This window comes from Penicillium alfredii (assembly GCF_028826965.1).
Source record: "Penicillium alfredii strain IBT 34128 chromosome Unknown utg000004l_segment0_segment0, whole genome shotgun sequence".
Lineage (NCBI taxonomy): Eukaryota > Fungi > Ascomycota > Eurotiomycetes > Eurotiales > Aspergillaceae > Penicillium > Penicillium alfredii.
This window is the reverse complement of record NW_026622701.1, coordinates 4,100,219-4,121,544: the sequence shown is the minus strand read 5'-3', so window position 1 is coordinate 4,121,544 and position 21,326 is coordinate 4,100,219. Positions and strand designations below refer to the sequence as shown.

The window sequence follows — 21,326 nt, the reverse complement described above, 5'->3', positions numbered from 1 at the left end:
GAGAAAAAGGAAGAAATGGAACGAGAGACAAGCAAAGGGAGGGAAAAAGAGGGAAAAAGCACGACGAGCAGAAGGAACAGGCTCGGAGCCGCTAGGGGGCCCTAGTTTCAGGCCTCACACGTTGATTGGCCGCCACGTCACAACAGCGCCTTGGGTTGCAGCGCAATGTTTACTTGATTTTGCATAAACACGATATCATGAACAATATCACTGAGAATATAATATTGAGGGTTGAAATCGTGAGAAATCCGGGAATTCGTGGCTATAAATTTGTGTGTTGGTCGAGAACTTTTCACCGTCTCCACCGCACATCCGGTCCTTGCGCCGAAACGCCCCATAATTAGCAACTGCCAATATGTGCTTATGCATGGTCTTTGCGCATGCACTGGCCTCTTGTCAAGTTGCTGATAGCCTGGCCCCTTGAGTCCTCAAGTCTTCAAATCTTCAAAGCCTCAGGTCCTCAAGTCTTTTCTTATAAGTGAATCCTTAGCCCATGTAACACGGTCGCACTGCTTATGCTTATGTTCATGCATGGACTGAATCCAGAGTCTAGACTCGGAGTACACGTACAACTTCGTCAGCTCATTCCACGGGTGCACAGGACCGCGGTTGTACACGTTCTTGGCTCGGTACTTGAGGTTCCCGGTTCCTGGGTCCCTACTATAGCATAAAGTGAAGATATTACCTGGGTATAGGTCATGATGCTAACATACAGTCGAATTCATAGCTTATCTTCAGATATCCGAGTCACAGCGGCTATCACGTCCAATCTCAACCTCGTTTATTTCAAATCCCAACCTGACAGTCTTCGAAACTCAGAAAAAGCGGAATGGAACATTCTTGTAATCAGTCTCCGGAGCAAGTGAGGGGTGCATCCCACAGGGCATCAGATGCGTCCCACTGTGTGTCCGGTCTTGATCTACAAGACGCCTAGGATAACACAAAAAAAATGTTGATGGATTGTTGTTTAGGGGTATCGTCCAGTGCCACGCCCGCGCAGCTCAAAGTTTTTTCGGCGGTTTCCCTTTCATCTGGTCCTTGAGTTCTTCCTTGAAATACTCGAGGAATTGCTTGAAGTCGGATTCTAATTACCACGGATCAGTCAACTTTCTTGGTTTGTTGTCGGGTATTCCACCCTCATACCATCCTTTTGCAGCTTCGTACCTCCCATCTCCTCTCGGGGGGTGCCCTGTCGGAGATTTTGGACCTTCTGGTGCACTCGGCCCACCATCCTGTGGAAGATACGGCTCTGGAGGAGCTATAGTGATGAAGTTAGAAAAAAGAGACCAATTCAAGTGAAAGATAATAATTCGATACCACATACGCGAGAAGTAAGCCAGATCTATGTTAAACGCGCTGTCAGTGGGGAACCGAACGACCGAGGGGCGACGGTGAGCACTCACCTCCAAGCCCCGAAGCCAGAGGTTATTGAAAATCATCTCCAAAGCTGTCCTTCGGTCGATCACGCAAAACAACTCTTGGGAAACAGTCGCGAAATGCTCGCAGCAAGAGCCAGAGCTCCTTGTCGAGGGAGAAAACGAGACCTGAATTTCCTGGAACACTTGCGGAGATATTACTAAGCCCTCGCTCTTCAACCGTAAAGGGTTCCAAGATTCCATTCCAAAGAACCCCTCAGGAACAAGTTGAACGTCTCAGGATGCCGACCTCGACTGATTACACTTGGTTCTGACCGTGCTAGTTCTTTCCCATCGGGGTCTTCACTTGCGTTGACGATGAACGACCGGCTCTATCAACCTTCCATTGAATCTTGACCCTCGCTGATGATGGCGAGTTCGCACCACACGAACTTTCCGAGTGGCCAGGACCTTCGCAATCCCACACAAAAACCCCTTTCACTCACCATTCGATCATGAATAAGGGCTGCTACACCTGCCGACGTCGCCGCGTGATCTGCGATAATGCCCAGCCCACCTGCCGAAAGTGTCGCAATGCGGGGAAAGAATGTCTGGGGTACCAGAAGCCCTTGGTCTGGGTCAAGGGCGGCGTGGCGAGCCGGGGTAAAATGATGGGGCGCAGCTTTGATGATACGAAGAAGCTGGCTCCGGACTCGAAGCAACAATTTCCGGCTGAGGCCCACGATCCCACAGGCAATACCAGCTTCGGCTTCTTCTCTGTCGTCGCGCCCTCTGATGCCGAATTGCTGGGCTCGGGGATTCAACCCAATCTGCAGACGAACATTTGGGATCATGGAATGCCAGAGGTCGCACTGGCTGGATCAGAAGAGCCGGACACCCGCGTGGTCCACGTTCGCTCGGTCACTCCTCCCGAGTATATCTCGGCACCCTGGGGACTAGTTGATCCCCTGCTCAAGGATCTCGGTCCACTCTCCAGGCACTATATCTTCCATTGTATGATTCACCTCATCCCGTATTGAGAGGCTCGCTGACCGGTCCGGGTTTTAGATAATCAACACATGGTCGGCGATTTCGCGTTGTATTCGCAATTCAAAAACCCGTTCCGTGATATCATCTCGCTGGTTGGCCACTCACCCGTTCTGGCGCACAGTATCTCCGCCATGGGAGCTTTACACTATTCCCTGGTCTCAGATTCGGACACCACTTTGATGCCATGGTCGACCAACAACCTAGAAACGGTCAGCTGGGTCCTAACGCCAGAAGAAATCGAAAACGTCATCACGCCTGCGGCCTCGCGCCGCCCGTCTTCAAAGGTCTATCAGCAGTTCTTAGAATTCAAGCAGCGCGCCCTGCACCAGCTGTCCATGGACCTTGACAGCCCTGTCATGCAGCGAGACCACCGGACGCTGGCAGGCATTGTCGTCCTTGCACTTCTGGATCTGTTCGAGTCGGGTAGCGGGGCGTGGAGCTATCACATTGAGGGCGCCAAAAAGCTGATTAAGAGTCGACCGAAGGACGAGCTGCCCCAGGGAATCCTCGAGGGACTAGAAACATTTGCCATTGATGGGTGTCTGATGTAGGTCCCGACTCGTCTGATGTTCGTTGATCTTTCAGTTCCTAACCTTTGCTCTAGAATGGAAATCATGGGCTCCACGCTAGCACGCTGCGGCGCTCTCTCCCCGCCATTCTACTCGTGGATGGGACCAGTGATCCTCAAGCGACTCGAAGAAACCTCATGGGTTGGCTGCCCCGCCTACCTGCTAGAAGTCATCTTCTTCATCCACGCACTCTGGTACCCAGAATCGGAACCCGCCATATCCATCCCCCTACCCGCCGCCGTTCAACCAGGCCAACCACTCACACCCGAATCCTTTGCAGCGCTCCTCCAGGGAATCCGCAACTTCGACCCAGTAGCCTGGGCCGAGGAAATGCAAGCCTTCTTCTTCATCCCAGACCTCTCCTCGCGCATCGCCCTAGCCGCCGCCTACCAAGCCGCCGTGTACCTGTACACCAGCCGCGTGCTCTCGCGCCCACGCCCGGGCTTCTCCCCGCCCTGGTCCGACCTCGGCCTCCCCGCCGACCACGAGCGCGTCGCCACAGACCTCCTCGCCCAGATCTGTCTCATCCCGGTCTCCGACCCACACTTCAAATGCCTGATTTGGCCCTCGTTCATTGCCGGCGCCGAGTCTCATCGCCTCTCGCAGCGCGCTCTCGTCCTTGAGAAACTCGGTACAATCTACCAGGCCGTGACTAGCGTTAATGTGCGCAATGCTGCCTGGGTCCTGCGCTTGATGTGGCAGAAACATGATCTCAAACGCCGTGAGCGCCGTCGTCTTTTTCGTCCCTTCTCTGTGGACGACTCCGCCGGCGAGGGTGCTGCTGCTCAGGATCGTGTTAATAGTGATGACGATGAGGATGACGATGATGAGTATGATGATATGTTCGACTGGGTCGAGGAGCTGGATCATTCAAGATTGGACTGGCTGTTTATTTAACCAGTTTTCTTTCTTCCATTCCCCCCGCCTCTTAAAAGAATAAGCATGCCCGGGCTTGAAATGTCTATTCTTCCTTCCACCTCTTATGATGTACGGGCTGTATCCAGATATGTATTTGTATATAATACCATATTTACTTTTTCCAAGTCCTTTCCATTACTACTGTTCTTCCCTTAATGTCGAATCAATGGGGTGTATATAAGTATCATGCTGAAAAGGCCGGGTATATCATTTCTGACATCGAAAAAAAAGCAGCTACTACCATCTGCCACGGAAGAAAAGAGAAGGTGCAAGGAGAGAAGAAGAGAGGAGAAAAAAAAAAGAAAATAGATAGTAGACAAAAGAAAAGATGAGAAGAGGGAAGGATAGGGAGAGGGAAGAAAAAAAAAAGTCACAATGAAACCAGGGTGGCCTGCACAGGCGAAGAGGGAAAGAAAGAGAAAAGGGGAAAAGAAAACAAAACCAGTAAGACATAGACCAAGTAGCCCCAAATACTAACTGTATTCTCCAGCCCACACAAGGAATCAAAAGAGCAAGAGACAACCTTGTGTTGTATAGACAGAAACTCACAACAATGACTCGGGCACGGCGAAGTGGGCAGAAGAATAGAAAAACTAATAAGGGTTTATCAGGGTGTTGGGCAGATATGCTTTATATCAAATCAGAAGAAGGGGGGATATATAACGAGAAAAAAGGGACGAAATCAGGAAGGGGGAAAAGAAGATAGAAGAACAAAAGAACAAAAGAATACGCATGCTCCCTTCCGATTCTAGATGCAGAAAATATGTCCCAACACGACACAAACAAACACGCTCGTCATGGTAAAATGCAAGGGAAGGACAACCAATATGCAAGGGAAAAGAAAGAGAGAGAAAGAGAGAGAGAGAGAGAGATAAAAACACTGTGTGGCAGGGCTGAAGCCGACAGCCATATCGGCATTCAATATGCATCAGAGAAAGATAGCAAGCAGCCAAGGGCCCAGGAAAGCCACATAAGATTTGTTTTGTCTCTCCTTTTTGAGGGGATGCTTAAACAGCCACCTTCAACTTTTTTGGTGTTTCTCGTTTTCAAAAGGAATGGAAGAGCAAAGCTGAAGAGAGGGAAAGGCAGATGCCAACCCTTTAGAAAACAGCAGCAAGGCCGTTCTTAGAATGACGCCGACTAAATCTCTTCTTTCCCTTAGTTGACTCCGAGTCCGTGGCCTGATGTTTGACCAAAGTGTGCCGGCTCGGTGGGGGCGGGCCACTGCTTTCGGTCTGGGGTTCGGAGCCGCGGTCAAGGGTGTTAGCATGGCTCGAGAAGCCAGACGAGAGGTCTCGGAAGGCATCATCAGCCGAATAAGGGCCGCTGGTTTGCTGTGTCGCGGCCATCTCTCGGGCTCTGTCCAGTGCGTCCAGCCACTCCTGAGCGGATACGGCCGTGGTCCCAACGTTGCTCGAGGACGGCTTGGAATCCTCGAATACAAAATGTTTGTCCCTCTGCAGTTGATGTTAGATCAGATAAATCAGGATCCTCAAAAAGGACAAACATACCGTATCAACAACCCAGGATGAGTGTCCTTTCGAATCAGTCATAGTCTTGTAGTGCGTCCCTGGAGCGAGGAGAGAAATTTCAAGCTTTGCTTTCTTCGTGTCGCCGCCAGATGCAGCCAGAATGATCCGGCCCGACGAGGTTACCATGACCAAGCGGTGTCGTTTTTTAATCCCGCTGCCGGAAAAGAAACGAGAGAACTTCTTGGGTGCCTCAAACTCGCCGCTGCTGTTTTTCGATGTCGGGCTATGGGATGCAGCCGAAGATAGCACCACCAGATTACCAAGCTTCAAGATTCGCTCGTTCGACTTGCTCAGCACAGGCGACCACTCAATATCTAGCTGACTCGGTGGGGGCAATTCTGTCACCACGCGTGGAAGCGCACGGGAACTGGCATTGGGTGCGTTGGAAGGGGCTGTCGAGATAACAGGAGGGAGGCTATCACCACCCTCGCCGCTACCGTTGAGCTTGATAGGCTCACGCGGGGGTGGGACGTAGGCCTTCAAGCGAGGTGCTTTGTGTTTCCACAGGTCCGGTCCCCAAGTGATCCCATCAAAGAATTCGTGGTTTTTAATGTGTTCAATCTGAAGACGTTGAGCCGGGTCCAGGACAAGAAGACGTTCGACGAGGTCACGAGCGACGGTAGGAAACCCAATGGGGAATTCATAGTCTAGCGCAACGATCTTTTGGAAAGTCTGGTACTCATTACCCGCTTTGAAGGGCGGTCGCCCCGCCAACAGCTGGTATATGATGCAGCCAAACGCCCACAGATCGCTGGCTTTGCACGCGTTCTTGTCGGTTAAAAGTTCGGGACTGACATATTCGGCGGTGCCCACAAAGGAGCTCGCCCGTTCCTCGTCGGGGAGTTCCGTCGAATCGAGAGGCGGCATGGCGCTGGCATTTTCATCCGGTCGTCGAGTATTTTTGAGGATCTTGGCCGTCCCAAAATCGGTGATTTTGACGAACATCTGGCTATCCAGTAAAACATTTTCCGGTTTCAAATCCCGATGAATCACTCCGCGCTTGTGCATATAGTCTATTGTGTCGAGGATCTGGGCGCCATAGAACCGAGTGCACTCCTCGTCGAAGGTAGACATCCGCTTGAGGACGCCTAGCAGCTCTCCTCCTTTGCACAAGTCCAGCACAAAATAGAGCGAGCGCTCATCCTGAAAGGTGTAGTAAAGCCGGACGATGCCGGGGTGGTCGGTCAAGCGATTGAGGGTGTCCTTCTCGATATTCACGTATTTGACCTTCTTTTCCTTGATGATGTGTCGTTTGTCGAGGATTTTGATCGCATATTCCTTCAGAGTCTGGCGGTCCGTCGCGAACACCACGGTACTATAGGAACCTTCGCCAAGGGTATTGCTAAATGAGAAATCCCGTACACCCTTTTTGATGTAGCGAGCGACTGTCTTGCCGTTGGCATCGATCTCTTGCCGCACAGAAACTGCAGCACCGCGGTCTTGCCAGTCTTCGCTGCTGGGCATTGTCCCGTTCTCCATCACGTAAGACGATCGTTGTAACTGAGCTGTCCCTCCACTCCTGGCATGCGCTCGAGATGACTGACGCATGACTGCCGGTCCATTAGCTGGGATCTGTGCTGTGCGATAGGACCGGTCGCTGTGAGAGCTATCGCGCACGGGGACGCCTGCCTGGAGGGCCGCCGATCCGCCTCGGTTGTCTACGCGCGAGCCCGATGTCGAGGAGGCACCGGAATCAGTTCGTATGCGGTAAGAGGTGTCACGGGGGAGCACAGAGGAAGTCGACCCATTCGTATATACGGAGGAAAGGGGGCGGTTGGAATTTGGAGGTGTTGAGTGCTGCTGAGGCGTGTACGCCTGGTAGGGACCGGACAGAGGTGGTTGTGTATCGGGGAGGGAAGACAAGGCAGAAGCCCGGTGCTCGTTCTCGGTCGACGCAGGCGCTTCTATGGGTGCAGGAGGGAAAGCGGATGGGCGGTCATCGTTCGGCGCGGGATCCTGTGGAAGGGTTGATACCGAACCGTCCGGGAGTCCAGATGGGCTGGGTCCCGAAGAACCAGCGGTCGTACCCTCGGATAGAAGAGGGGAATCATCAGGATTCGCTATTCGAAGCCCTCCCAATGACTGGGATAGGCTGAGATCCACGGGCATGGTGGTAGCGACCGAGGCCGGGAGGATACCGGAAAGAAAAACAAGGGGGGGAAACGAAAGAGAGCCGACAGACTAAGGCGGCGATCGGAGACACGGCGGATGCATGGCCAGTGAGAGAAGGGGGAAAAGAGTGAGAGTTGACGTTGAGAGAGAGAGAGAGAGAGAGAAAGAGAGGGGGCAGAAAGGATCAACAGGAGGCTCTCCCCGTCTTAGTGGGAATCGGGTCTAGTGTCGAGGGCTGAGCCTGAAAGCTATTAATACAATGTGAAAAGCACTGAGATAGCAAGTATGCTTCTCTAGGAAAAGAGACACCGCATCTTTTTGGAGTACATCAATTAAGCAAGCAAGCGAGAGAGAGAGACAGAGAGAGGGCGTCGTCATGGTATGGAGCATGGCATATCTGATTTGTCCGGTCTCGCTGGCCTCTCCATGGATGGCCCCGTCGATATTGCAAGTCTTCACTCTGTAATCCTGGGCTTGTCTCATCTACGATGGCTCCTTCTCAATGTGCTGGGTCCCCGGTGCCGTGCGACCTGTGCCTCCTCTCTCTCTCTTCCTCTCCCTCTCTCCCCGAGCATCCAGAATGATTCGACGTCGAGCAACAATCATCTCTCTCAGGGAAGACGATATTCAATCCAATCTCCAGCACATCTTTATCCATACTTTGACCGCAGATTTAGAACAACTGCGTCTGGATGAACTTCGCGGGGTTTCCAACAATCCCAGCGGGGACTCACCCACCGAACCATCATCTACAAGTCCCTACGCATGGTCCCAGGAATCGGACTTGCAATTTGATATGAAGCCCGATTATGAGCCAATCAACGACTTATTGTGTACGGGACAAAACAGCAAAGACACATGCCCTTCATTCGATGATGAGACTACAGTCGAGCTTGCTCCGCATCCCCATGGCATCCCATCTGTGACCCCGAGCATCTCCCCCAAGCTGCCATCTCGAACGTCTCGAGCCGTGGATACAGCGCTGCAGAAACTGCCCATGGCGATCTCGCCACGAGATCTGCTAAGATGCAGTGTTCTTCTGCGGCAGCATGAAAAAGAAGGTCTGTTCCAGACACAGAAGATCATCGTCTTGTATCCGATGGGATGATGACCGTGTCGTTGGCCTCACTTCTGAGAATTGACATACAGAAAACCGCAGACACAACCACAACCACCCTCGTGCCATGAGCACCACACTGTCGAGTGAATTGCTGTCGACTACACCGGTCACTCTCTTGTCACCCAGTGTCTCATCGAACCTTATTGTCGACAACGCCCAACAACGGGACCCAGGCCTAGCGCTGACGAGATTCGACGAAGCTGTCTTGGCCGAGCCGGTGGTCACCAGAGCCAGGGCTGCTGAGATTGCTGCGGACCCCGGTGCGAGTCAGTCGAGCACGATCATCGGGCCCGACGGGGATTGAGAATGTGGCTGTGGAGAGAGAGATATGCCCCCTCCCCGTGGCGAGCGGCGCATTGCCTCTTTTTTCACCGTGTATCCACAGTGGCATTCTTTCTGAAAGGTGGAGCAGAGTGACCATTCTCACCTTACAAGTATATCGGGACACGGCCTGCCCTAATTATATCTTCAAATGTCTTACCCAAGGTATGTATATTTAGGTATTGTTGGACTACCAGACATACATATATCAAAAGCAGACCCAGATTTCCCCAAGTGATAAAATCACAAAACAAAACAACGAAGTCTAGAAGAGGCGATAGCCTGAAACAGAGCGATCTCGGCAAGCCAATTCTATCTATAGCCCAGTGGAGAGGCTCCCATTTCCATGGATACGTTCTTCACGCCTCCAGAAATCTGGCTGCCTTTTCGGTTAACAGGGCACTGCCGCATGTCCGCGTGTACACCGACTCATCTACAGCAGAGAGATAGACAATATACGATAACATAGGACTATTCATTGGCCAGCACAGATTCTTTTATTACATATAAATGTAAATATTTCTAGTTATTCGCCTTTTGCCGAGAGAAAAAAAAAAAAAAAAAAAAAAAAACTAGTCACCAACGTTGTTCTTGCAAGTGGAGAAGACCCACACCGCCACCCACGCAACAAAGAACAACGTTGAGAATAGACTCGACTCACCTTCTCTTACCAGCGATCAGAAGGGTCCGGTCGATGGAAAAGTCTACTTTTGGATCTGCGAGTCAGTCCAGGGACTGTAGATACAGGGAAAACACCGCAGGTGATCCTGGTGTTATCGCGTTGGATGTGTATATATGATATGAGATTTACGGTAACTCTCAGGGGATCATCGCGTGGCGACTGCATGAGGCGGAGTGTTTTTGTAGGAGAGCGGTGAGTACTGAATATTCACAGAGGAACAACCGGATCTCGACTTGTATCCATCAATCGGATTCAATTAAAAAAAAAAAAAAAAAAATAAGCAATAAGCAAAGGAAGTCTAAAAAAAAGGCATGTATAACAGCGGGGCGCGAAGCAAACCAGCTCAATCTGATCGGTCTGACAAGGGGAAAGAAGAGAAATATAAAAAGGAAAAATAGAAGGAGTTGGATGGGGTTTAAGTAACAAAGTGAAACGCCAACAAAGATTGTCTCCCAGATGTCGCTTCAGATGCTCCCTTTGCAGGTATATTTTTTTCCCGTAATGATATGATCTCGTTCAACTGTATCAAAGCTCCTCCCAATCACGGAGGGCAACCAAGAGAAAGACAGAAAAGAAAAGAAAAAAGAATTATCTACTGCTGAGCCTTGGCAAAGGCCTGGGCACCGTCGACCAACCGACGCTCGGTGTTCTGGCGACCGTTGACAAAGTCGGGGTAGTTGAGGGTCAGCTCAACGGCACCGTTGACAATGTTGTCGGCAGCCTCGACACCCAACATGAAGGAGTGGTCCTGGTTACCGACCTCGTAGCGCCAGCTACCGAAGCGGCCACGCGACCAGATACCCTTCTCCTGCAGCTTGGGCAGGATCTGGGTGAGCGCACCCTCACGCTCCAGGCTGGGAGTGGGGTAGCCGTGGTCGAAGCGGCGGTGGTAGGTCGAGACGATCTCGTCACCGGGCTTGAGCATCTCGGTGTTGACCAGACCCTGGATCGAATCGGCCAGGAGGGTGTCGTTGTTGACGGGCTTCATCGAAGACTCGGACACCTCCAGCATGATCGACCAGTAAGGACCCTCCTGGGGCTCAGCGCTCTTGGGCTTGGTGCCGTCCGCGAGCTGGAGAGTAGGCAGCTTCTTCGAGGCCTCGGGCTGGTTGTGGGGGAGTAGTTGGAGAAGATGGTGGCACGGTAGAAGGGGCAGTCGTCCTCGGGGAAGTAGAGCCAGCACTTGTCACCGATCCGGTCGGGGCGAGCGCCACGGATACCAACACCAACGACGTGGGTGGACGAGTAGAAGAGCTGCTTGGTGAGGGGCATCAGCTCGGTGTCGCCCATAGACTCGGCGAGGAAGTCGACGGCCATGGTGGAGATCAGCTTCTGGTAGCCGATGGTGGTGCCATCCTCCATGGTGACGGTCTTGCTGTTGGCGTTGACCTTGGAGACCTTACCCTTGTCACCGAAGCGAGTCTTCTCCTTGGGGATGGTGTTGGCAACGGCAATCCAGATACCACCGGTACCATCACGGGCGGGGAAGCGGAAGGTCGCGTTGGGTCCCCAGTTACCGGCGGTCTTGTTGAGGATGACGTTGGTGGTCACAGCCTTGACATTGGGGGCAGCGACACGCTCACCGAGCCAAGCGCATTGCATCTGGAGAAAAAGAATGAGCATCGCTGCGATGGATATTATACAATGGAACAAAACTCACCTTGGTGGTCGGCACAGCCCAGACCTTGTAGTTGTAAGGTCTCATGAAGAGGTCGGCGATACCGACACCCATCATACGGACGATCCACTCGTCGAAAGTCTTGGGCTTGGTGTTGGACACACGGGCCTCCAGGGCAGCATCGATCATGCCGTCGATACACTTCACCTGCTCCTCCTTGGGCAGCATGGAGATGTTGTTCTGGAAGGGGTAGGGGACCCATTGGCCCTGGCAGCGAACGTAGGAGATACGCTCGTGGGTGTACCAGTCCTCCTCCTTGGGGAGGGCCTCGTCGATGCAGTCATCGAAGTACTTGTAGTGGGAGAAGATAACGTGGCCACCAACATCGTACAGCTGTGTTTCTAGTTAGTGGCTCTGAGAACACAAAAAAGAAGGAAAAAAAAAGTCGGGTCATCACATACGAAGCCTTCAGGGGTAACATCAGTCGAGGCGAGACCACCGGGAGTTTCGTTCGAGTCGACAATCAACCACGAGGGGCCATTCTGGAAGGTTGTGTTAGCTGGCCAAAAATTCTTCCACTGCCCCTCTTTGCCCCCCCTTTTTTTCTCAATTCTCCAAAGACTTTGACCATGAGATCACTTACGATCTGATTCAAACGCTTGGCAGCACCCAAACCAGTTGGGCCAGCACCAATGACGAGAACGTCAACAGAACTGGGAGGGATGTTAGTGGACAGCATTGCTATGAGACGAGGAGTTCCTTACATGTCGGGGTGGGTCATCCTGCCTTGTAGGAGGTCCTGGAAACTAGGCACGCGTTTAAAAGTCTTGCGAGCGATGTTCAGCATAGACGAGAAACTGCAGAAGACTCTGCAGAAAGAGGGCGATGGAGGGGAATAATAAAGGAGAGGGCTTGGGGGGGGAAGAGGTGCCAGTGGGGGAGAGAACCAGAGAAAAAGAAAGTGGGAGACCAACGTGACAAAACAAGCTAAGCGTAGTTAGCGTACCTCGAGGTACCTGGTGGGCGGCTACCGTGGGTAAAGGTACGGATCCGGTACTTGAGAGTGGAGAGAGCGTGGCTGTTTCAGGTCTACGATTGGTAAGAAAAAAAAAAAAATCCAGAATCACATTGTTGCCAAGAGTGGCTCAGGGGCTTCGATCATTATTTTTGTTCTGCATCCATAGATACAGGGGACTGGATATCCGGAGACCCTGAAACCGTCTCTGTCCACTCTTATCGGGATTCCGACATGGACGTGGAGTGCATCGCACGCGGCCAAATCCAGAATTTGGATCTTGGCAGGGTCTATACAATGTATCATTAGAGTGATAGTGATTCTACTATGCAGGAAAATAAAATCAAATAAAAAGGGGGATGCTTAAATGTTTGTATAGGGGGGCGTATCAACCCAGACTACAGTACTTACTACTGTAGATAAACTCCCAACGCCACCTGGCGGTCCATTGGAAGTCCCAGCCATGTATGTCACCACATCTCGAAGGGATCCTACCTAGGACTTGGGTTGGTTCTGCACGGTTAGACGGCTACTATCCCGGCTGATCAACCGTCTTTCATGAACGGAGAGAACTTCCAAGGTTGCGGCAGATTTCAGGGTGCACTGGTCATCTCCACGGGGTTCCACTGATGGTCGCATCGCAGAAATACCAAGTTCTCGAATCAGCATCTTCCTCACAAGCACACAGGGAGGGCTGTCTACTGCGGAAAGTGCAAAGCTTCTTCGGAGACTCCACTGAATCTGATCAAACAATTCCCGTCAAGCGGATCGCCGCATTCTCCACCGGTAAGGGACCTGCTGGGACCAGAGGGTCACCGAACGCGGGTCCCAGCGGGTCCTAGCCCCCGACTGCTTGCGTAATGCCGGGCTTTGAGTCTCTTGAGTCGCACATTCTGTTTAATCTCAAACTGATGCGTCTGGTGTATAGAGAGAGGGAGAGAGAGGGGGAGAGAGAGAGGGTGATAGCCTAGATAGACTTAGATAGACTAGGTGCTCTCTCAGACTCCAATTTCATATTATCGGGTGATATATAGAAGAGAGAAAGATGGATAAGCATTAAGCAGGGAAATAGGGGGGAAACGGAGTGGGTCGAAGGGAAAAGGAGTCGCCACGAGAGAGTTGGGATTGACAAAGGGGCCAGCTGGCCCTTTCGCCGCGTCACCAAGTCTTGTGCTGTTTGCGGCTATTTTTACGCCTGTTTTTTCAGGGCAATTACTGAATTACTGAATTAATCTTTATTCTTTTTATTGTATTTTTATTATATTTTTATTATATTATTCTTTTTTTTATCGAGTTGCCCTCATTTACCAAGAACATCCCCTAAGGCCTCGAGGTGGTACCAGAGAAAAAAAAAACGTGTTCCATCCCTTTAACGGTCATCATTTCTTCATCTCTTGTCTCTCTCTTTCTCTCTTTTTTTTTTTTTTTTTTTTTTTTACCAACCTTTTTCTTTTTCCGGTCCAACTCCTGTCTCACTCGTTAACTGATCTTGAGCACTTTTTATAGTGTTCATTATCCTCTTAAGTCTCATTCCTCGCATCCCTCGTGGCTTCCTCCGCCTTTACCCAAGGAAGCCTGTCCAGGCCACGACCCTTCGAGTTCCGCAGTTTCATCGCCGACCAAACTCGATCATTTGCCATGAGTTCTGACGGCGAGAAGGCCCGCACCTCCGGTGAGGTTGCGCGCGAGCAGACCCTACCGACCGTCAACCCGGACACTGAGAAGTCCGAGCCTCCCCAGGCCACTTTCCACCCGGCCGTCTATGTAGCGTGAGCATCACCTGGTTCAGAGAAGAGAGAAAAGGAACAGGAGAGGCTGATGATGTGGCAGTACCTGGATCTCCCTGAGTTCCGGTGTCATCCTGTTCAACAAGCACCTTCTCGACTATGCCAACTTCCGTGAGTGACCGTCCATCCTGGAGATGTAACAAGCAATCGCTAACTAATGGCCTCAAATAGGTTTCCGTACGTGTTGATTTTTGGAACCTTGCAACTTGGCGATATGTCCTAACCCTCTCTGCAGCAATTGTCCTGACAACATGGCACTTGACCTTTGCGACCATCATGACCCAGATTCTCGCCCGCACCACCACAATCCTCGATGGCCGCAAGAATGTCAAGATGACTGGCCGTGTCTACCTCCGTGCCATCGCCCCCATTGGTGTCATGTTCAGTCTGAGTTTGATCTGCGGTAACATGACTTATCTCTATTTGAGTGTTGCGTTCATCCAAATGCTCAAGGTATGTTCCCACGCCTTTGCCTGAGTCTCTGTGGCCCAGACTAACCGCTATTTCCCCTCTTCTCTAGGCTACCACCCCCGTCGCCGTCCTGATTGCTACCTGGGTCATGGGTATTGCGCCGGTCAACTACAAGACTCTTCTCAATGTCTCGGTGATTGTCATTGGTGTGATCATTGCTTCGTTCGGTGAGATCAAGTTCGTCATGGTCGGCTTCCTGTTCCAGCTGGGTGGTATTGTCTTCGAGGCCACCCGTCTGGTCATGGTGCAGCGCCTGCTCAGTTCCGCCGATTTCAAGATGGACCCCATGGTCTCTCTGTACTATTTCGCTCCCATTTGTGCTGTCATGAACGGTGCCGTGGCTCTGTTCCTCGAGTTTCCCCGTCTGACTATGGACCACATCTACGGCGTGGGTGTCACCACTCTACTTGCCAACGCGGTGGTTGCTTTCCTGCTGAACGTTTCGGTGGTTTTCCTGGTAAGTTATTACCTGCATTTTCCCGATGGCATTCTCGTCTAACAATCTGCAGATCGGCAAGACTTCGTCTCTGGTCATGACCCTGTGTGGTGTCCTCAAGGATATCCTGCTGGTGGCCGCCTCCATGATGATCTGGGACACTCCCGTCACCGCCCTCCAGTTCTTTGGCTACTCCGTCTCCCTCATTGGTCTGGTTTACTACAAGCTTGGTGGCGAGAAGATTCGGGAATACACTGGCCAGGCCCACCGTGCCTGGGCCGAGTATGGCGCTAACCGCCCGGCCCAGCGCAAATTTGTGGTTGTCGGTGCCACTGTCCTGGTCCTTATTCTCTTTGTGGGCTCGATGTCGCCCGGCTACGCTCCGGAGCGTGTCAAGGGCATGCTGGGTGGTGCGGCCACCGGCAATGCTTAAATGCACGCGATTTATGTCACATTATCGATGGGTCCCAAATACCGCGTTACCATCTCGATATGCCAATCTCAATGGAGGCGTATATCATTGCGACTCAGAATGGCTGCTAGGTCATGTCTTAAAGGAAAGAGGATTGCTTCGACTGAATCGGCAACATGCAGAGCATGCAATCCCAAAGCCCTCGTGTCACGGAAAACGGGGCTCCGGTGTGTTTTGGACGGTTCTTTTCTTCGCCGTTTTCTACGATGTATACAGTGACTGGGAGTTGTTGCTGGCGGTGTACTTTTTTTTCACCTTTTTTTTTCTTTCTACGAACATTGATTGGATGTTAGACTTGCACAAGCTCTGGTGTTTGCCTTTGGGCTCTTGATTTCTTTAACCTTCGTGTCTTGATAGTATTCCAATAGATTGTCCGTTGGATTCCAGTCTTCAGGGAAGGTCCCACGTCAGCCGAAGGGCGAATTGCAGCGTATGGGGCAATACCGTCAATACCACCACCCACCAATCGGAACTTTGCTCCTGGGAATCTTACCGTATGGTACAGTGACTCCGCATTTGATCGCATCGTCAGATCCACTGCATCGGCCCTCCACTCGTTCGCTCTCTTCACTTTCTTTCTTCCGACTTTCCTCTTTCCCTGTCTTCTCTCTCATCTTCCCCCAATTTTCATCCTCTCAATTGGATCTTTTGTCTTCTTCTCTTTCTTCGTCCTTTCATCTTCGATATCGCCTTCTATCGACGTTTATTCTGCCGTGTCTTGGGCGTGATCTACAGGTTGTAGCTTATAGTGCACTGCTCATCTAACCCAACAGCACAGTCTCCCTCATCTACCGGGGACACCCACCAACAATGTGTCCAATGATCCTCAATCGCCTTTCCGACGGTCCTACTATGGTCCTTTCTCCTCCCCAGGAACACGCTTTCGCTCAGTTCCCTGCCCAGTCGCTGCTGAATACCCCCGGGAGCTTCCATGGCTACCCAGCAAGCCCCAGCTCCGTCCTTGCCAACGCCGGTTCGACACAGCCTGCCCCATCAACTTTCGATTCGTCCGTCCCTGCCGCGCCCAAGCCCTCCCGGAAGAGGTCGCGTGACGAAGCCGCCTTCGAAGAGGCCCTCGCCCCCGGCGCGCCCGCGGCACCGGCATCAGCCCCCGCCCCCAAGGAAGAACCCATTTATGGAGAGGGAATGGTACTTTTGAATCCACGCACGGGACTCGCCATCTCTGCCGAGAGCCAGACCGGTACATGGTACGAAGAAAAGACCGAATCGCAACCGGCGGCTCCCGTCTCGTCGCGATCAAATGCGCTACTCTCCGATGCCGCCGATCTCAGCCGCAAGTCCCAGCGGTTGGACCAGTCTGCCCCGGGCCTGGATGACATTGCACTCTCCTCGATGCACCAACGCCTCAATGGGTCCAACTCCGACGCCCATACCGGACCCTCGCCACCCGCCGAACCCCTCATCGACGACGCGACCCGCCTCCTTGGTATTAGCTGGCAGCGCATTCCCACCGACGACGACATGGCCCCCGCGGTTCGTGGCTGGACCAAGTACATCAACAACCAGTACGCGACCCACCTGCGCGACTCGCAGATCTTCATGAAGAGCCGCGCGTTGAACGCGTATCTGGTGGCCGCTACGCCGGTGTCGGCGCCTCTGCCCGCCTTCTATTTATTCAGCGAGGACCTTACCCAAGCCCAGCTCGTGGCCTCTTCCTGGGAGATTTGCCTGCAGAACCTGCGCTGCAACCCCGTTGTCCTCGAGGGTGCCCCCTTGCTCGCCGCCGATCGATCCGACACGCCACCCGCCTCCAACCCGTTCACCCCCTCTGCCGACCAGGGCGTGCCGCTCCTCCAACAAGCCCTGCCGGATCAATCGCAAATTCCCACCGGCATTGATGCTGGCATGGGACTGAGCGAAGGCGTAGGAATGGGAATGGAAATTGACTCGTAACTTCCTCAAGAACGATTCCTCTCATCACCACACAACACCCCGGGAACCACTCGATCGACACACTCGACATTAGCTATTCACCAGCTACGACATTCCGCCGTCCGATCGCCTCCGCATCCCACCATTTCGGTTGATTTTCGTCTACTGTCGTTCTTTTTTTTTTACTGCTTCTTCTAGTTTTTCTTTTCTTTTGGTTTCACTCACGTGTGCCTAACTGATCCAGTTCGGCAGCTACGGTCAGGTCCTCGCCCTTGGTAGGCTTTTATGGGCATGGTGGTTTTTTTTTTCCCTTATATGGGGGTTGGGTTAGGTTTTGGCGTCGTAACTGTTGGAGTTTTTTTTTTTGTTGTGTTTTCTGCATGTATTTTCTTCTGTGATGTCTACTTATGTCTATTTACGATTTTTTCAATGAATCAAAAGTATGAATTAAGTACGTTGCGGGGAAGCCAGTAAGAAAGGCACAGTGGCCGTGCGCGCGTGTCTCTCCGGATTCTTCCAGTCATGGAAGAATACCCCAGGGCTCACCGGGGATTGTTCGGTATCCTTCACTGCCGAGGAACTGTTAGCAATCGAGCGAGAATACAAGGAGTATTGGGGTTGGCACGAAATTCGGGACTTTGCAGCTGAGTATCTCAGCACAGACGCAGATGGCTGGGTATCCCCAGAGGATGACTTTGACGAGGTCCAGCGGCTGAACAGAACGATGTTTGGGAGGTATATGAAAGAAATGGCGGAGAATAACGTACCCCTGGGCTCTGCTCGAAGGAACTGGCCCTTTTTGGAGGGTCTCTAGCTAATACAAAAAAAAAGCAACAGTTCTTTCCCGGCTGATTTACTTGAAACATACTAATGCCTTGCCGAGTGTTCTGCTTGATTTGTCCTTCGAACCCAGACCAGACCAATACCTCCATATCTAATGCTCGCCTTGCTGCTTTTCCTAGCACAAACTCATAGGTGAAAAATCTGGTATCGCGAGCTGTGTATATTCAGACGAACATATCCTCTCTCTCTCTCTCTCTCTCTCGCTATGTTATCTCGAAATATTCCTTGAGTAAATAATAATATATATAGATTTGTGTGTGTATACAGATTCTGTGCAAGGTCATTCCTTTGCATGATCCTCCCGCACATCCTCCGAAAGAACACCCGCCCCATCCACATCCGCTCCCTTAAGACCTGCTTCTGTGCCGGATCTGACCCTAGAATGGAGAGAAGGGTGTCTGGCGCGGTCTGTGAAAAGGAAGTCGATTTCTTCGAGGGTGAGGTTTGCGGTTTCGGGGTAGAAGAAGTAGACGATCTGATAGCGTTAGATGAGCACGCAATGTACATAGTTCAAAAACTCGACATTAGAGGGAAGAATAATGAAAAAAAAGGAAAGAAATAAGATACTCACCGGAACAAAAGACATATTCAAGCACATGAAAATCAAATACCCTTTCCAGGCGAGATTTTGGATGAGGGTTGGCGTGATCATCACCACGAAGAAGTTCCAGAGCCAGTTGGCCGAGATGCCGATTGCTTGTCTTTTTTTCTTGCAAGTAAGCATCATGTTGAGATGAATTTGTAGACTAAGGATATAAGGATGTAAACCCACCCCTTCGCTCGTACGTGCAGCGGAAGAATCTCCGGCCCATACACCCAGGGAATGCAATTGACCGAGGCGCCGAAGATAAGCATGAAGAGGAAGAAGAAGGCGACGGAGGCTGAGGCGGTTGGTTTCTCGACGGAGGTCCCTGGTAATCAGATAGTTGGGTTAGTTGTTCGCCCATGTCCATGTATGTATACGAATGACCAAATAACAAAATTTAATTGTAACCGGCGAGAGATATACTTACCCTTAAACGAGAGCAGGATTGATATCATCATCATCGAAAAGAACAGCCCGAACGATCCCCACATCATGGGCTTGCGACGACCGAAGCGGTCGGAGAAGAATGTGGGATAGAATGAGCCTTGCCCGGTGATTGTCAGTTTGCCTTTCCACAAGAAAATAGAAATCTGGCGACTTTCAATGTTAGGGCTAACATACCAATCACAAACATGACCTGGATGACTCCTCCGAGCAGGAGACTTAGTTTCCGGGTTAGGCCGACATTGTATTGCAGAACTAATACCATGTTAGCGTGGAATGATAGGGGTGACATGGATTTGTTTTTAGGGTCTCACCTGAAGTGACGTAGTACTATGCTTCCCACGTTAGCCCTAGAGGTATATCCGGCAACACATCAAAAACAAAACAGACAGAACTCACCACGACCAGGTTAATCCCCCCATCTGATTCATAAACTGTATCCCATACGCCAGCAGCACGCGCCGACCCGTTTGCACCTCGTCACGCTTGAGGATCTGCGACCAGCGGTACTCGCCATGCAGCGTCTCCAGCTCGATGGCCTCGAGAATACCCTCGGACTCGATGACAACCTTGTGGTCATCGGGGCCCATGCCATAGACATCACAGAGGACCTGGAGAGCCTCGTCGGGTCTGTTGTGGCGGTAGAGCCAGCGGGGACTTTCAGGCAGACTGTAGCAACACAATAATTAACCCAACAGTCAGTTGTATCCCGTCCAGAGAGATAGATAAGAAGTGCATATATTTCTGTGAATTACTCACCCAAATACCAGCAAAATCACCATAATCGCAAATATCATCTGGCACGCCACCGGCAGCCGCCAGCTAATCGCCCCGTCGACGTAACTCATCCCGTAGTCGAACCAGTAGGCGATGACGATGCCCACGCCCACGAAGAGCGGCTCGCTGCATACGTACTTGCCGCGCTTCTTGGCCTCGCACAGCTCAGACTGGTATACCGGCACGGTGGTTGTCTCGATGCCGGTGCCGATGCCTGTGACGAAGCGCGCTACTAGGAGCTGGGCCCTGGAGAAGGCGGTAGTTTGGAGGGTTGCGCCGACCTAGACAGTGCAAATTATGAGTATTAGCATGCACCTCTGAAAGTGCTTACAATTATATATTTGCATGAGAGAAGAAGGGAAAGAAAACACATACAATAATCCAGCCCATGGCAAACCACATCGACTTGCGTGGCCCCAGTCGATCCGTCGTCAGAAACGACACGATCGTGCCAGAGAAACAACCGAGATTGTAGATGGATACGATGATGCCCAGGATGCCGGCGCTCGGATGCCTGACGACCTCCAGGAAATCATCGTTGCCCACGATCCCCGAGAACACGCCTTGGTCATAGCCGAAGAAGATAAAGGCCAATTGGCATGTAAACATGATGGCCATGCGTAGCGGGAGCCCGCGGCCGTAGATATCGAGTTTGACCATGGTTGCCGGCCACGGTACGTAGAAGAAGAAAGGGAATGATATGAAGGATATGAATCGCTATGCTATACAAAAGAGTGGAGAACCAGGAGGGTCTATACGTACCCCACATTATTCTCTTCCCAGGGCTAACTGCTCCATTTTAAACAAAAAGCTGACTCTTCCTGCCCCGCAATCTACACCGGGGGAATCCTTCATGGCTGTCCCGATGCGGTATCTCAAACCGCCAGTAACAAAGGGGGGAAAGGATCGGAGTTACGCCGTGGGACAAACCGGCGAAAGAAAGAAACAATTTTTCGAGAACGAAAATCCCACCAATCCTCGATGTTTCTGATTGCGGGGATGGATGCGGGGAGGACTGTGCGGGTCGGGGAGGAGCCGAGCCGAGCAAATGAGTGGATGACATGCTCGAGCAATCATCTCGTGGCAAGAGTTGCCTTGATTTCCTTGGGGAATATTTGCTAGCTGTTTAGGGCAGGACTTGGCCCCCGTGGCTGGCGCTTCGGATTGCCTGATTGAATGGTCCCTGTGGCGTTGATGACTCGAGTGGGATGGAAATGAGAGTATAAGTCGAAGGAGAACAAGGATTCATTAGCGTCTTCTTATTTTATTGTGAATACCTAGAGGATGTGCTTGTATGTAGCTGGCCCACCTGGGCAAGTTGTCAA

General features: G+C 51.7%; 9 protein-coding genes across 9 annotated transcripts; 5 read left to right on the top strand and 4 right to left on the bottom strand.

The window, feature by feature from the left end:
* Positions 1–1,001: 1,001 nt before the first annotated feature.
* On the bottom strand, positions 1,002–1,439 carry NUU61_003239 (uncharacterized protein; the record flags this gene model as incomplete). The annotated part of the gene is made up of 4 exons (XM_056653821.1): positions 1,002–1,084; positions 1,144–1,258; positions 1,325–1,342; positions 1,404–1,439. The coding sequence occupies 4 exons, from the start codon at positions 1,437–1,439 to the stop codon at positions 1,002–1,004; spliced, it is 252 nt and encodes an 83-aa protein (XP_056514888.1).
* A 431-nt stretch (positions 1,440–1,870) lies between these two features.
* NUU61_003238 (Zn(II)2Cys6 transcription factor) lies at positions 1,871–3,871 on the top strand (the record flags this gene model as incomplete). The annotated part of the gene is made up of 3 exons (XM_056653820.1): positions 1,871–2,369; positions 2,424–2,952; positions 3,010–3,871. The coding sequence occupies 3 exons, from the start codon at positions 1,871–1,873 to the stop codon at positions 3,869–3,871; spliced, it is 1,890 nt and encodes a 629-aa protein (XP_056514887.1).
* Positions 3,872–4,992: 1,121 nt separating this feature from the next.
* NUU61_003237 (PDPK1 family serine/threonine-protein kinase) lies at positions 4,993–7,533 on the bottom strand (the record flags this gene model as incomplete). Its single annotated transcript, XM_056653819.1, has 2 exons — positions 4,993–5,349; positions 5,404–7,533. 2 exons carry the CDS (start codon positions 7,531–7,533, stop codon positions 4,993–4,995), a joined length of 2,487 nt encoding a protein of 828 aa, XP_056514886.1.
* A 583-nt stretch (positions 7,534–8,116) lies between these two features.
* Positions 8,117–8,960, top strand: NUU61_003236 (uncharacterized protein; the record flags this gene model as incomplete). Its single annotated transcript, XM_056653818.1, has 2 exons — positions 8,117–8,628; positions 8,696–8,960. The coding sequence occupies 2 exons, from the start codon at positions 8,117–8,119 to the stop codon at positions 8,958–8,960; spliced, it is 777 nt and encodes a 258-aa protein (XP_056514885.1).
* A 1,291-nt stretch (positions 8,961–10,251) lies between these two features.
* NUU61_003235 (protoporphyrinogen/coproporphyrinogen oxidase) lies at positions 10,252–12,124 on the bottom strand (the record flags this gene model as incomplete). The annotated part of the gene is made up of 6 exons (XM_056653817.1): positions 10,252–10,662; positions 10,689–11,261; positions 11,320–11,670; positions 11,739–11,819; positions 11,921–11,990; positions 12,042–12,124. The coding sequence occupies 6 exons, from the start codon at positions 12,122–12,124 to the stop codon at positions 10,252–10,254; spliced, it is 1,569 nt and encodes a 522-aa protein (XP_056514884.1).
* Positions 12,125–13,930: 1,806 nt separating this feature from the next.
* Positions 13,931–15,419, top strand: glfB (uncharacterized protein; the record flags this gene model as incomplete). The annotated part of the gene is made up of 6 exons (XM_056653816.1): positions 13,931–14,061; positions 14,123–14,190; positions 14,251–14,256; positions 14,315–14,532; positions 14,600–15,007; positions 15,060–15,419. 6 exons carry the CDS (start codon positions 13,931–13,933, stop codon positions 15,417–15,419), a joined length of 1,191 nt encoding a protein of 396 aa, XP_056514883.1.
* Positions 15,420–16,268: 849 nt separating this feature from the next.
* Positions 16,269–17,372, top strand: NUU61_003233 (uncharacterized protein; the record flags this gene model as incomplete). Its single annotated transcript, XM_056653815.1, has 1 exon — positions 16,269–17,372. One exon carries the CDS (start codon positions 16,269–16,271, stop codon positions 17,370–17,372), a length of 1,104 nt encoding a protein of 367 aa, XP_056514882.1.
* Positions 17,373–17,780: 408 nt separating this feature from the next.
* On the top strand, positions 17,781–18,165 carry NUU61_003232 (uncharacterized protein; the record flags this gene model as incomplete). The annotated part of the gene is made up of 2 exons (XM_056653814.1): positions 17,781–17,802; positions 17,891–18,165. 2 exons carry the CDS (start codon positions 17,781–17,783, stop codon positions 18,163–18,165), a joined length of 297 nt encoding a protein of 98 aa, XP_056514881.1.
* A 309-nt stretch (positions 18,166–18,474) lies between these two features.
* Positions 18,475–20,661, bottom strand: NUU61_003231 (sugar transporter-like protein; the record flags this gene model as incomplete). The annotated part of the gene is made up of 10 exons (XM_056653813.1): positions 18,475–18,669; positions 18,766–18,895; positions 18,967–19,105; positions 19,208–19,348; positions 19,402–19,479; positions 19,539–19,554; positions 19,624–19,646; positions 19,691–19,893; positions 19,984–20,282; positions 20,377–20,661. 10 exons carry the CDS (start codon positions 20,659–20,661, stop codon positions 18,475–18,477), a joined length of 1,509 nt encoding a protein of 502 aa, XP_056514880.1.
* Positions 20,662–21,326: the final 665 nt, after the last annotated feature.